We start from the raw sequence: 14,341 nt of genomic DNA on the forward strand, positions 1-14,341 counted from the left end.
TTAAATATGGGTGAAGTTCCCATTAGCTTCAGCAACAGTACAGGTTCAGGCCTTGGGATATCACAGGTGTCCATTCTCTGGCCCTTTTCCCCCTCAAAATATACTTCTCTTGACTTTGATGATATACTCCAGTATAACTGAATAGATACATATACCTGCAATATTAAACCTCTCAGATCTCATGTTCTGTGTCCCAGTACCACTTTTTCCATGGGTTTAAGAGAAACCTAACTTAAAAAAATTTTGTAATAAATTCTCCAATGCCAATTTGTTGAAATAATTAGGAAAATACTAGGCAAAACATTTACAACCAGGTCTTGTGATAGCGTCTAAAATCAGGTAAAATAAAAGACGTCTGTGAGCCAGAAATCAATGCAGGCTATTCTTTACAGGTTTTTCCTTCTATCATACTTCATGGTTTTGTATTAAACTAATATAATTCTTCATTTGTTCTGTTAGTGCAGAGCAATTCTTAATGTGGAAATTCATCCTGCTTCCATTTGCACCAGCTTAATGGTAGCTAATTTCCCAGCATCAGAATTACTTTTAAGTTTATATCAGTCTGCATAGGCAGAGATTTCAGCGTTCATAACTCCTCATCCGTTGCAAATAAAACCTGTGTCTACCCAGTGGAATAAATCACCAAAATAAAATTAACCTCCTCTCTTCCCTTGTTTTTTTCTTTTAATTCTTTCAGTATTTACATACAACAAGAGCTTAAATCAATCACAAGTGTGGTTTCTACATTAAATACTGTCCTTCCAGTCTCTTGCATGCAAAACAAAGTGACCTGAATATCTTGACTTCTCCGGAATAACTTTAAAGAACAAAAACTTTTTGAATGGGTTTAATTCATTTCATTTCACTGCTGCTGCTGCAGGGCAGCCCCAGAAAGATGTTCCCACATGGAGGAGGTCTCCTAGGTGTTACAAGTGCAGCTATGAATGGCCTGCAGCCCTGCTCACCGCGGATCAGACAATGCCCATCGATGCAAGAGCCCTGGTTTGCCTCATGCTCCATGCCACCAGCTTCATAAGGTTTATTCCCGATTTACACCTGCATACTGAGAGGAAAGTGGAGCCCAAGCAGCTTCCCAATAGTTACTAATTCCCCCCAGCCCACCCACGAGGAAGAGGGTATGATCACCGGTCTCCTTCCCCTGCCGCTTCATGCTGCCAGCAGCTCATGCCTGGTGGCTGACTGGGCATTTCAATTCACCCTCAGAAGCTGTCATGTTCAGCATGACTCCAACACCTGCCTCGCTAAAGATAGCCAAAAACATTGAAGATGGGTGGGGGGATGGCGGGCTTGGTGGGGATGGGTTTCAGAACCATGGGCCTGTACAGTTTCTGCCCTGTACCATCGGCCTCCTTGCAGAAGTGTGGCACCTCCGCCGGCAGTGTGGCTGCACTCTTCCTCCACAGTCCCAGCCCTGGGAAGGGCGATGGGGACATCGCTCCTGGGGGCTGGTACACTCCTGTCCCGGGGCAAGGGAAGGGGCAGCAGGTCCAGGCACCCACCCGGCCTGAGAGGACCCCGGCTGGGTCTTTCTCTCCAGCATGTGGTGCAGGGTCAGGAGGGCTCTCTGGGCCAGCAGCATCTGGGCTCCGTTTGCTTTTCTTCCCCTCATACGGAGGAGGGTCTCTGGGGGCTGGGAGCCCCTCAGGATTGGCAGGAAAGGCCCTGGTCGTCAGGGTCTGAGCTGGCCGTGGTTCTTCCCAGAAAGAGGCAGGGAGCTGTCGCTTTCTCATGGGCACCTGATCCGGCCGGATAGCCTCAGGCTTTTGGTCCTGCAAAACCCGTTCCCCAGTGAGGCTCTCCTCTGCCTCGGTTGTCTGCATCACCTTCTCAGTGGCAGCCCCACCATGGGGGTTGGGGTCAGGTGCCTCAGGCTGGGGGCCACGGCCCCGATCCTCTGCCCCCCTGCGCCAGCCACACTCAGGGGGTTTGCTGGGGTGACACCGTGGCATCCGTGAATACTTCTGAGAAAACCGCTTGAGCTGCTTCTGCAAGTATTTTCTGTGGTCAACTGACCGGCGACAAGGAGCTGATTTATCCAGAGCCGCTTTGATGTCGCTGGAGGCCAGGTTGACGAAGTTCAGTAGGGTTTTTACCTCACTGTCTGATGCCATCTCACTGGATGCACTGTGCAGAGTTTCTCATGAAAAGTTTATAATCCAGCTTTGGACAAACCTTGACAAACCTGCAAAACATGACGGGCAGACTTAAGAGAGAGAAGCTTTGATTCAAATAGCACCAAGCAAATGGAGGGAAGGTGGGGGTACATGTCAAACTTCTCAGCCACCCAAACAAGTTTCTGTCAGCTCTCCTCCATGCAGGCAAACTCCTGTTGGAGCCGACGCGTGCCCGCAGCCCACCGCCCCACACTGCTGCCCCAGCACACACCGGCACGGGGACTGGCTCATGAATGCCAGCCAGCTCAGCCCCTAATCTTGTTAGATAGCACTGAAGTGGGCAGAAGCCGGGGTGGCCTCCCTGTAAGCAAGCACGGACACTCACCCGGCGCGCGGCAGCTTTTCTCACTGGTGCTGGCGGCTGTGTCGCGGCAGAGAAGAGCCCCTTCCCTGCTAATCTCGTTAGGCAGGTTACACACCGCCAACCTCAGCGGAGGCAGCCAGGGCCCGCCAGTGTTTGGATGCAGTTTAGCAAGCACTTGAGCAAGCTGAATGAATATCGACTCCGGCGAGTTCGGGGCTCTCCCAGGCCAATCAGAAGCTACTTTGCCAAATACAAAGCATCCCAATCAGGCATCAGCCTCCCCTCCTTGCATTCTTTGCCATCACAAATTGTCTCCATGGGGACAGCCGCAGAAAGACAGCTAATAAATACAATCATTTCCCCACGATTTCTACCATTCTCCCCATCCTCTTCACCCGTATGGAAGCCTTTCTTTTAAAAACAACACAATCTGAAGTGAAAATGCTTCACGATGAGGACGAATTAGGAAAGTTTAGACACCCTTTTCCCTGCACTCCCCAAAGCTCTCTGGGGGTTGATACTAACCATGCTTCATTGGCACAGGACAATGTAATACGGGGGACTGGACTAGCCTACTTTTAACCGTTCCCCATCAGAGCCTTTTTTTTTTTTTAAGGGGAGGATGATGTCAGAAAAAGGTAGGAAAGGAACAAATCTCTAAAGAGATGTGCAGATATCCATGGAAAGGGAGCTTGAGCGCTCAAGAATCTTGTCTTTATGTTTGCCCCCTCAATTGAGTTACACAAAAGCTGAATTACCCATTCAAACTACCCGAACAAAAGGATGGAGTTGGATAGTACTCTTGCATCTGTAGTCAAACAGTTAGAGACTTAAATCGAGTCGTCATGATGGAGAAAGAGTTAGACAAAGCCCATAGAATTGCCATCAGCAAACATTTTCCTGTGTCATATTAGTGGGTCTCCATGACTCCCCCTGGCCTGGGGACAATAGCACAAGTTTGCACACTCGACTACTGTCACCCTGCCAACGCTGGCAAGGAGCAGAAACAGGACAATCCTTTAAGGGGAAAGCATGCCCACTGCAGGGAAGGTAAGAAGAGAGGGAAGAAAAGGCGTGTGAAATGCTAATTGAGCTGCTTCCTTTACTGATCCAGAGTTATGTGAGCCCTCTGCCTTCTCGAAGGTTTATCCCTAAGGGGTGGCAATTACTTAATAGCACAGTAAAACCTAGAGCTGAAGGAAGAGGAGAGCAGAAGAGCTGCCCTTGGTGTGCACCGGTCACAGTGATGACACAGAGCTGGCAGCAGCCTATATGCCAGCCAGGACTCATTGCCTTCCACAGCTGCCCCTGATCTCCAGTCCACAGTACCCTGTGGGGATGAGAAGACTGGAGGGGGGCACAGGACCTGTGCACCCACTGTCAGGGAGATGCTACCAGCTCTGAACCAAACACACACATACCGTGGGGAAAGCAGGGACTGAAGTCCAAGCCGTTTTGCAAGTAAAATCTACCTTATTGATGTGAGGCATCAAAAGCCTGAGCACTGAGTGTTGAAAACAGCTATATTTTACAATTATTTTACTGATAGTTATTTTATTTGATTCAATTTTCATCAGAGGAAGTCAAGATCCGGACTGTGCAATTATACGAAACTCTGTTCAGAGGCCTCAAGGCTGACTCTTCAGTGTCTCTGTACTGGTGCACACAGTACTGACATCCCTATTCACATAATTTCTCCCAGTGTGGCCTGAGCCACATGTGATGGTGCCCAGGTTCAGGTGTTTCAGGTCTAGGGAGACCCTAGAGTTAGCACATCCTGCAACAGAATGTGCTACACAGTTTATGGTACCACAGTGGGCTGTAAGAGGGTGGCTGATTTGCTACTTGCAGATGTGCCTATCTCCTCCAGTTTATATTTCAGAAGTAGTTCACTCCCTAGAAAACCTGGGGCAGCAAGCCCTGCCTACACCCTCTGTCATCTACTTAACAAGCACTCAAACCTCTGTTCTGTTTTCATATCATTTGTGGGGGGCAATTTCCAGTCATCTACTTGAGCATCTCTTTCAGGATTTGCTACCTGGAGCTTGGCCCCTCTGTGGCCTGACACAGACACTTCTGTGCCCTGAGACAGACACTTCTGTACCCCTGAGGCTACAGGGAGAGGTTTTATCTAGCTCACTGAAAGAGATGTACACCAAGGGATCATGTCTCTGTTTGCAGGAACAAACTGCCTCCTGTGCTTGAACTTCCAAACCCAGCCTGGACATCACAAAGCACAGTGCAGTCTCCCAGTAGAGATAGTTGATTTCCCAAGGGGGTAAGAGGGGGAGACAAAGAGACATGTGACAGATGCCTCCGAGTAAAGGATCATCTCAGCATGCTAATGAACTGTATCCTCAGAGACCTGATAAACTCATGCCATGTATTATGTGACCTGCATCCAATCACAGGGACTCAAGACCCCAGGTCTGCGCTCTGAGACTGACGGCTAAGGGATCAGCTAACTGAGGAGGCTGGATATGCCTTGCCTGCTTACTGGGGGATAATGAAATCCCAGCACCCCTCCAACATACTTACTGCAGAAGCCCATTCCAAGCTCCTAGACTACAGCCATGCCCGTCCTCTCCCAGAAGGATGCTTGTGCAGGATCTGGCTCCTTGGGCACCACATGGCAGGGCTGGAGGGACTCCCCATGCTTTGCTACGCTCAGTGCTCTGGCATCCCATTCTCCTGCAGCTGGGTAACAGTGGGGTGCCAGAGGGGAATGAACCAGCAAGTAGGATTTAAAAACCAGAGCAACCCACCCTTTCAAGGTCAGACTCAGGTTGAGCTGCACAGGGTTTTCTCTAAGAGGCCACCGGAGCCCTTTTGTTCCTCGCTGCTCTCACCATGTTCATCCCAATGTACATGTGAAAGGAACAATTAACAATAGGGCACTCCTCCACGAGGATCCAATGCACTTTGAAGTGTCCACCAACCAAAGGCTCAAGAATGATACATCATTTTCCACTGTGAACGTGTCAAACTAGTACAGCAATTGAAAAAATGTCTCCACATGCCTTCCCAGCATGCAGACAGGGACCAGCTGGAGAGCCACTTCATATCCAACATGTCACCCCCTGACAGCTGTCTTCTTTGGAATTTTTGGTATGTAAAGTTTTCTGGTTCATATTTTAAAGTAAAACGCAAGTATTAATCAATCCATTTGAAAATTGCAGCCAGGCCTCTCCTAAAATGCAGTATTTCCTTCAAGACTGAATGAAGATTTTCTTGCACAAAAATACCTGCAAAGTGTTTTTAAAGTGTCATTCATTGTAAGTGATGTCAACATTTAGTCACTTCTATATCAAAATCTCCCACGACTTTTTTCCAGGATGAGGGGCCCATTCAGCAAAGGTATTCCAGCACCAGGCTGTCCTGGACCATGTGAGCAGATGCACTAACCACAACACACACCATTAACTGGGGCAGGGATCCCTCTCTCCTAAGTGCCACAAGCATTTCAAAGAGCGGGAATACCCAAATCATGCTGGTAAAGTAAAAGGCAGCTCACTGAACAGCTGAAAGTACAGAAATGTCAGAGGTCACTGTTCTGACACTTCTGTTACCTAAAAATTCTTTTTCCTCCACTAAAACAAAGCTCTTTCTACACCCCAGGCAAAGAGGAGAGGAGAGAAGAGGGAGAGGAGAGGGAGAGGAGAGGGGATGGGTCACCAGTGCCCTACAGGCAGTTAAAAGCAAAGATATTTCAGTTGCATAATATCTTTTCACTCACCTGCTGCTTCCTAAGTCTTTACTTTGCCTCCACACTTGAGAAAGAGAGTCTAGAGCCTGATGTGGTTTGTGTGAAACCAGAAGTATTGGCTTGGAGAGGAGTAGTACTGGGATGGAAGAAGACAACTAATGCTCTTACTTAGGGATTCTGATTTTAGATTTCATGTTGACAGTGACTGAAGGGAAAATATGTTAATGACACACTGATAGCATAAAAATGGATGTTATTTAACATCATACTGCAAGAACTTGGTGACCTTAGGAGTAAATGCAATGAGAGAGGAAAGAATTGCAGTAACTCTGAGCCACGCACCTCAGGAACTGATAGCAGAAATTTCTGTCATGAGGAAAAATGTCACTGTCTGGAAATAAGAAGGAATAACAACTCATGGGATGAAAATAAATCTCCCTCCATCTAGTCTGACCTTCAAAGTAGCAGGGGGGAAAGGGGTGAGGGAGAGAGGTAGTGTGGTACTGATAGGGTTCAGGCCTCCAAACAGGTTGTTCTCTAGACTTAGAGCTTGGTCTCAGCCTGGGATGTGAACCTGGCCATCTCAGGACCTGTGGGTTCATATGAAAGGGATGCCTGACAGTGTGTGCATAGGGCTGCAGCCAAAGCCCTTGGCATCCCTTCCTACACCCCTACACAGGTGCTGCAGACAGCAGCAGGGATGTCTTGCCTTGGCACTGACCCTCATGCAGCCCGGTCCTGCCCCAGAGCTCAGGGAAGGAAAATATGAGTCCTCTAATCTCAGGGAAGGAGAATATGGAATTTCTTCCCAGATTCCTGCTGTCCAGTTGTCCAGTTTGCTCTCCTTCCTCATCTTCTTGTTGAAACTAACACCTCTGCTTCCAGGAGAAGAGTAACCTGGCTCTCCCAACAAATAAAACCTTGACTCTTTCGCCCCACTCCTTTTTTTTTTTTTTTCCTTCTTGAGAGTCTGCTTTGACCTGAGTGACATCCTCTCTTTGCTTTCAATCCCTGATTTTCTGCACTTGGGGACAGACTTTGAGCAGGCAGTAAGTGCTGAGGCCATGCAGACGGTGAGGGGGGGCTGCAGCTACCCCGCAGCCTGCCATTCAGGCAGATGGTGGAGAGGGCGGATATGAATAGCTCCTGTCAGTCTCATAGAGCGAACTTTACAATTGTGCTACGTGTTGGACTGCACGTGACTAATGCCATTCTTCTGCAGGCTGCAGGCAGGACACAGCTGTTTCTTTAAGGAGAATTTTGTTTTTCTGGGCAGAAAAAAAAAAAGCGCCCATGACAATGTTGTATTCATGTATCCAATATTACACTCCATAATTGGGCATGATCAAAACTCATCCTGCCTTTCACTGCCTCTCTTTCTGGTAAATAAGATAATGTTTAAAAAAGAGCATGGCCTTGGTTTGGTCCTTCTGGAGGTTTAAATTCTACCTCCCCACAGGGCAGGTATGCACTGAGAAGAAGCAGCAGGGCCAAATATAGGTTTCTTTATATAATTCTGAATTAATTAATTTCAAGATCAGTAATGAACTCCATGCCAAACACTACATGGAGCTTCTGTTGATGAGAAACAGTGCTGCAGAAAGTATTAAAAAAATACAGACATCAATATAAACATGTCAACAGGTGAAGACCTTCTCTTAAAAGCTGCAAAATAAGAAATGCACAGGGGACAGGGGATGAGTCTGGATCTTGAGCTAATAGTACAAAAAAACCACATGAGCCCAGAACGGTAGTATTCCTCCTGCCCACATTTTGGCCAGGCTTATAGCCCTTTTCTCTGCTCCACTCTCTTCAATGAGGCTTCTCCACATCAGTGTTTCTGCACTGAAATCAGTGCTGGGTGCAGCCAGAAACACACCTCTGACACTCCTGCACCTGCATGTCCTTATCCTGGGGCATGCCCTTGTCCCACAGCCCAGACAGGGCTGCACGTGCAGTTGGGCAGCCCTTGGCATTGGGACAAGGTGCAGATAGCCCCAGGCAGTGCTGCCCTGAGCTGGCCCCCACAGCAGTCCGGCCACAAGGCAGGCAGCTATCTATTTAGCAAGGCACAGTTATGTCCCTAACATTTCCTTCTGACTGCCTCCCTTTTTGTGTTTCCAGGCACAGCATCAGCACTGGTGAATCACCCCATGGAGCTGCACTATCTTTTATCCTATCTCATAACTTTAGCACAATTCATAATTTTGGGGAGTTCAGCCACCTTTGCTGTTGTCAGTAGTTCTCAAAGAAGTAGAACCAAGGTTGTACGAAGTTCAGTGTCATCCCTCCATTCCAGTTTTGGCAATGTCCTTCTCTAAAGCTGTCCTTTTTTACTTCAAAGGAGTGTGGAAAGGTGATGAGGCTGTAGCTGCTGCTGAGGGTTACCCTGGGAAGCCCTAGAAGGGTCCATGGGAGGTGAGTGTTGTGAAGTGCAAACAGCACACTGCATTTGCTGAGCAAGTTGGTCACAAGGAGCTTTGCAGGGCCTGCTTTTCTCCAAGGTGGGTAGAAGCTTCCACAGGAGAGGCAATTATCATAGAGATGGAGAAGCATGCACTTCTCTGGAGTGCTGGCTTCTGTCATCCTTACTGCCCTGATGGTGCCCAAATGTGCACCTTTGTGCTGAGCACCTTGTGACTAAGTGTGTATGCCAGGGTCTGCCTCTCAGCGTGCCGCATTTGATTCCCAGGCTGTGCTAGGGCAGGTACGTGGCCACCACCCGGGGAAAACGCCTGTCCGCGCCGCCGCTCCGCTGCAGGAGCAGCCACGAAAATCCACGCGCCCTTCCCCGGGACGCGCTGGAAGAGCCCGAGCCGGGGCCGTGGCGCGGCCGTGCCGCCAGGCGGCGCTGTGGGAGCCCGGCTGGGCCCGGCCCGCTCCCGCAGGATCGCGCCGTGGGTTTTCCTGCTCGCCGTGCTCCGTCCTCCTCCCTCTCTCTCTCCCTCCTTCCTTCCTTCCTGCTTTCCTGCCTTCTCTCTTGCCTTCCTCTCTCCCAGCGCTGCTCCCGGCCCCGGCAAGCCGCAGCCTTTACTCCGGCCAGAAGAGCCAGCATCAGGGGTTCATTGTTATTTATAACAAATCCCCTCCCTCTCTTCTCCCCTTTCGCACGGTGCTGAGGGGTGCGTGCGGGAGGGGCTCTCATTTCCCCAGACGGTGCTGCTGCTGCTGAGATGCTGCGCACCAGGAGAGCTGGAAAAACCATGGCAGGGAAACAAACGACTTTCTGTGTCCAGGAGTCCTTTGCACGGGCAAAAGGTTCAAAGATGCCTGAGCAAAACCCGGGACAGCCTCAGAGCTCCCTCAGTTCAGTGCTGCCTGAGCGTGCTCAGCTTCTTCCAGGCGCTTGAGTCCAAATCTTCAGGACCAATCCTGCATCCATAAACCTTTCTCTGAGAAAGATTTCCTGAGGAAAATAGGGTCTGCAGCACATACAGTAGTAAAGAAATCGAGCAAGTCACAAAGCCAATATTGATCGAGGCATTAGTGATCAGAATCAGTCTCTGCTGGAGCTCAGTATTTGCTCCAGAAGTTCTCAGCTTATTACTCCCACTGAAGCCAAATTTTAACTTGGTATGGATTTTTACAGGTGCCAAATTAGGTTCCACCATGAGTTTTCCATTAAAAACACAAAAGCTGGGTACTTGGAACACATTAGCACTCTGGGATATTACAGTGTTTATGTCTACTAGGGATTCTGTGGTGGGTGCTGACAGGACACAGCAGAGTTTGGTATGTGCTCCTGCAGAATGTAAACTACTTTGAACACCAATATGCTGAAGTTAAAAACAAACAAACAAAACACCAAAACAAACAAACAAACAAGAATGTTTATTTGCCTTAACACAATCTCTTCAATCCTGTTTTGCAGAGAGAATGCTAATAAAGAAAAAAATAATGTGTAATTGCTTATGACAAATAACAAGAATATATTGTCCAAATTGACTGGCCAAACCAAGTCTGATGCCAAGTCTGTAATTTTTCTTTTCTTTCTGTCCCCAGTGAATCTGGTACATAGGAAAGTCTGTCACTGTTGCACAAGCTAGATCTGTGCATCAAACTGCCAGGCATGAGCAGAGCTTCACATGAGAGACAGTGGTATTGGAGAGCCCAGTCTGATCCATCATGGGGGACTGGGGAAACTAATCCAGATGGATAATGCTTTTAAGTAGTGCTTCACTCACAAAATTCTCTAATCAGTGGCTCGTGGTGAATGAGAAGTATTTGTAGCTATTTCTGAGAGTAACTTAAATGTCTATTACTTGCAGCGTGAACTGCACTTTGGCAATGAAATTAATAGACTTTGATGAAACTTTTACATCTGAGGAGGCTTTTGTACCTAAAATACTTAGCAGAATTTGTATTATTTTCTTCATGAAAGTATACTGTGAAGGTAGGTTGAAGGACAGCTGAGAGTGTTACAAGCAATACTTTGGCATAGCTTTGGCAATCCTCAGCTTAGTGACTGCTGTTTGTTCTATCAGATAGGAGTGACACAAAGTAAATTAGAGGAGACTTACCAGTTTGCCAGCCTGACTAAAACAGAGCTCTGCATCTGCTTGTCTACAGAGAAAGATCTGTAGACTATAGAGCTACCTGCACTGAGAGTAAATGGGAAAAGGAAGGGTGAAAATGCCACTTGCTGTCCTGCTAGGAGTCTCTTTCTCACTGACAGGAAGAGGTATGAGCAAATACATGTGCTGCTGTAGATCCCAGTTCAGGGGAATACATGACCACAAGCTTATGTGCATTCTAAAGATGTCAACATATTCTTATTCATTTGGACTCTACTAAATTAACCTTTGATTAGCAGCAGTCAGTTCTCCCTAAACCACTTTTTTTGGACAATACAAAAGACACTACACTGTGTTCAATGCTCAACAGGATGCCAGTTCCAGCAGTCCAGGTTTACAATGTGATGTATTTGAAACAGTTGTCCCGTTGCAACTGATAGAATTTAAATGCTGGATACTGAGGGAGTCCCCAGGTATGAGCTGGTCGAGAAAAACCCTCAGTCTAAGAGCTTAACCTAGATGTACAGAATCCTGCTTTTAAGGATTAGTTTTGCTGGAAAATGCAAAAGGTTTACATTTTCTGATAAACAAGTGATTACATCTGCATTATTCCCAGAGCTGAAGCTTAGATGGTGAGGTGGAACATCTTTGGACAAAGAGAAGCATAACCGGCCTCTGAAAAGCAGACCTTTTTGGATAAATTGACCTGGATAAAACAACAAGGACAAGATAGCATTCAACTAAGTGTGCTGAAAGAGCAAATATGAAATTGCTGAGCTACCAAAGCAGAACTTACACCAGCCACCACCTCAAGGAACAAAGGTGAGTAATGTGATAGTGAGTTGTATGAATAACAGAATAAATAAAGCAACATTTCTTCTAGGTTAGTGGTAGGTTTACAAAAGGGATGTCCAAGGGCTTATGCTGGGATTGATGCTGTTCACCATCTCTATATGGAGCATGGCAAAGCGGGTGAATACTGGTGAAGTTTGCAGATGATACAAAATTATTCATAATAATCAAAGCTAAAGCTGACTTTTGCAGAAGGAGCTTATAATACCAACAGTGAAGTGCCAGATGAAATTCAATATTGACAAGTGCAAAGTAAGGCACTTAGGGAAAAAATAACTCTACTTATACATCTGCAGTGACAGTCTCTAGATAGCAACACTCAAGAAAGATCTTGGGTAACTGAAATTGAGGTTTCTGAAAACATCACTTACTGCCCTACAACAGTCAAAAGGCAAATTGAATAGCAGAAATTGCTAAATGAGAGAACACAATAAAACAGAACAGAAAATAGTGTTCCAGCACTGAGCTAATAACTTTAGAAAAGATATAGAACAGGTAACAAGGATGGTCAGAGTTTTGTAACAGTTTATTTTTCAAGAAAGACTAAATTAGACCTTTTCAACTTGGAAAGAAAACTACCTGAGGGGACTAGATGTAAGTGTATAAATTCACCAATGGCATGGAGAAGGTAAACAGACCAAAGTTAATTTGTATTTCTCTGATAAAAGAATTAGGGATAACAAATTGGATTATCCTACAGTAGAGCTAAACCATAAGGAAGAAATTTTCCACATGATGCATTAAACCATGGGACTTACTGCCAAAACAGCAACTTGTTGTTGTGATACCTTGGAGTTTTGATGTTTTGATTTTTTTTAATTTTTGTAGATCTTAGAAGTAGTTATGTAGTAAATGTAGATTTTAGAGTAGCAGCATATTATCCCTTTACCCTTTAACACACCAGCTCAAACCCCTGCTACCCATTCCCATATCAATTCCCCTAAATTCCACTGGCCTGTTTTGTCACTTTTTCAAGGTAGAATTATAGGGAACATCTTAACCCTACGGAAGAAGATATAGCCAAAGACTCAACAACCTTCAGGCCTAGAATTCTGGAAGGTCTCCAAGGACATTACGTGCTCTGAGGAAGATGAAGATGAGGAAGAGGGGGTCCCAAAAAGCCCCCAGACCCAGTTCCTAAGAGGTGTGGCAGGTGCAGAACCTGGGTGGTCGCTGGACGGGGATTGTGTGAAAATCATTATAAAAACTGTGAACATCTGTATTTCGGGAGCACGCGTTGAGGGTATTCCAGAAAGCCTGGGGGCTCATTAAAGCCTTTGTATCCTTATCTTATCTCCTACCTAATTTGGCTTGGAGTCTTTTTTCCCCACAGCCGTTTAGGCAACAGTTGCACAAATGTGTTTAAATGTGTTAGACAAAGTCATGCCATATAGGACCACTTTTAAGATTGAAAAAATTAACCTGTAGCTCAGGGACTCCTGAAACTATTGATTGTCAAAAACCAGAAGAGGGTATCAGGTGCAGATCACTGTGTACTGCCCCTGTCCCTGTGCCCTTCCTTAAATATCTACATGGGCTGACATCTGAGGTGAGATACTGGACTACAGAGACTTTTCATCTTATTCATTGGAGCATTTTTTATTTGAATGAATGGGAAAATACATCCTGGGTATGATTATGAAGTGAGAGGCAAGGAACAGGTGTACTGGAAACATGAAAAACAAGGTCCCATTTCCTTCCACCCGCTACGTACAAGTTTGTTTGGACTATTCTGCATTGATAGCCATTTTGTTTTGATCCTCATAAAAGGACGTCTGCAACTCAGAAAGAGCTATGATTTTTTTTAAAAGACGAGGTTGTTCTAGGGAGATAACATAATTCAAAATGTCATCCATCATGAAAAAAATACTTTTTTTTTTGTTAAGATTTTGTTTCAGTTGTTGTTGTATTACAGTCGCAGTCACAGCATTTTTTCTTACACCAGAATATACAATACTGAGCCCATCAAAACAAAAATCCCAGTCCAGTTCTCAAAGCAGCAACACACCTGCTTACCTCTGAAGCCTCTCTCCAGCATGGCTGGAAGTCAGGGTGGCCATTCACTTCTATACACTTGAGTGTGTGTGTGCTTGCAGATTTGTAGCACAGGAGAAAATCCAAGCGAGAGAGAAGTATATAAAATTATATTTCTTCTTATTTGCTTGTTTGCAGTCTCCACCAGGGGCTCAGTTGGCACAGTGTCTGTATCTAGGCTGACTGTGAGGTCTAAGACATAAACAAAGTAGGCAGTTGTTGAGGGCAGCATGCAACTGAGGGCAGCAACCAGATGTGGGCCTGACAGCAGGAGCAGACAAGCTCCTGGGGCAGCACAAATTAAATTTTGCTCAACTTGCTACTGAGTCTCACATTGCATTGCAAACACAGGGAGGCATTTTCCTACCGGAGCTAAAAACCACTGAGATGGGGATGTTTCTGCTGTCCCATTTTATCATACAGATTTCATGACCACATTTGAGGATGTATCTGACACAGAGACAGAAGCGAAAGACTTTGAGATTTCCCAGGAGTGAGACGAATACCCACCCTCAGCCCCATGAGCCTTCAGATACTGCAATGAACTGTCTTTGGTAAGAAAACTTTGGTTCCTTTCTGTTCCAAACAGCTCAGCTTTGATAAATGCAGCAGGATTGATCTGTGCTATGCGTCCCTTAACTGAGTTACCATGTATAATCCTCCCTGGAACAGAACATTTACATTCCACTGACCTAGTTGAAAAAATGCATTAATTTTAATTTATGCAAAATTCTCC

At 46.2% G+C, this 14,341-nt stretch overlaps 1 protein-coding gene across 1 annotated transcript; it reads right to left on the reverse strand.

Moving 5' to 3' along the window:
* Positions 1 to 614: 614 nt before the first annotated feature.
* FAM181A (family with sequence similarity 181 member A) lies at positions 615 to 2,655 on the reverse strand. Its single transcript, XM_050336769.1, has 2 exons — positions 2,521 to 2,655; positions 615 to 2,203 (listed from the first exon to the last, which is right to left on the reverse strand). Exon 2 carries the CDS (start codon positions 2,130 to 2,132, stop codon positions 1,263 to 1,265), a length of 870 nt encoding a protein of 289 aa, XP_050192726.1. The 5' UTR covers positions 2,133 to 2,203; positions 2,521 to 2,655; the 3' UTR covers positions 615 to 1,262.
* Positions 2,656 to 14,341: the final 11,686 nt, after the last annotated feature.

The sequence above is a fragment of the Myiozetetes cayanensis genome, unplaced genomic scaffold (assembly GCF_022539395.1).
Source record: "Myiozetetes cayanensis isolate MyiCay16 unplaced genomic scaffold, myiCay2020 scf6-25, whole genome shotgun sequence".
NCBI lineage: Eukaryota > Metazoa > Chordata > Aves > Passeriformes > Tyrannidae > Myiozetetes > Myiozetetes cayanensis.

Bases quoted from the DNA above. Each gene is read 5' to 3' on its own strand.
- FAM181A (XM_050336769.1), bottom strand. From the start codon at position 2,132: ATGGCATCAGACAGTGAGGTAAAAACCCTACTGAACTTCGTCAACCTG.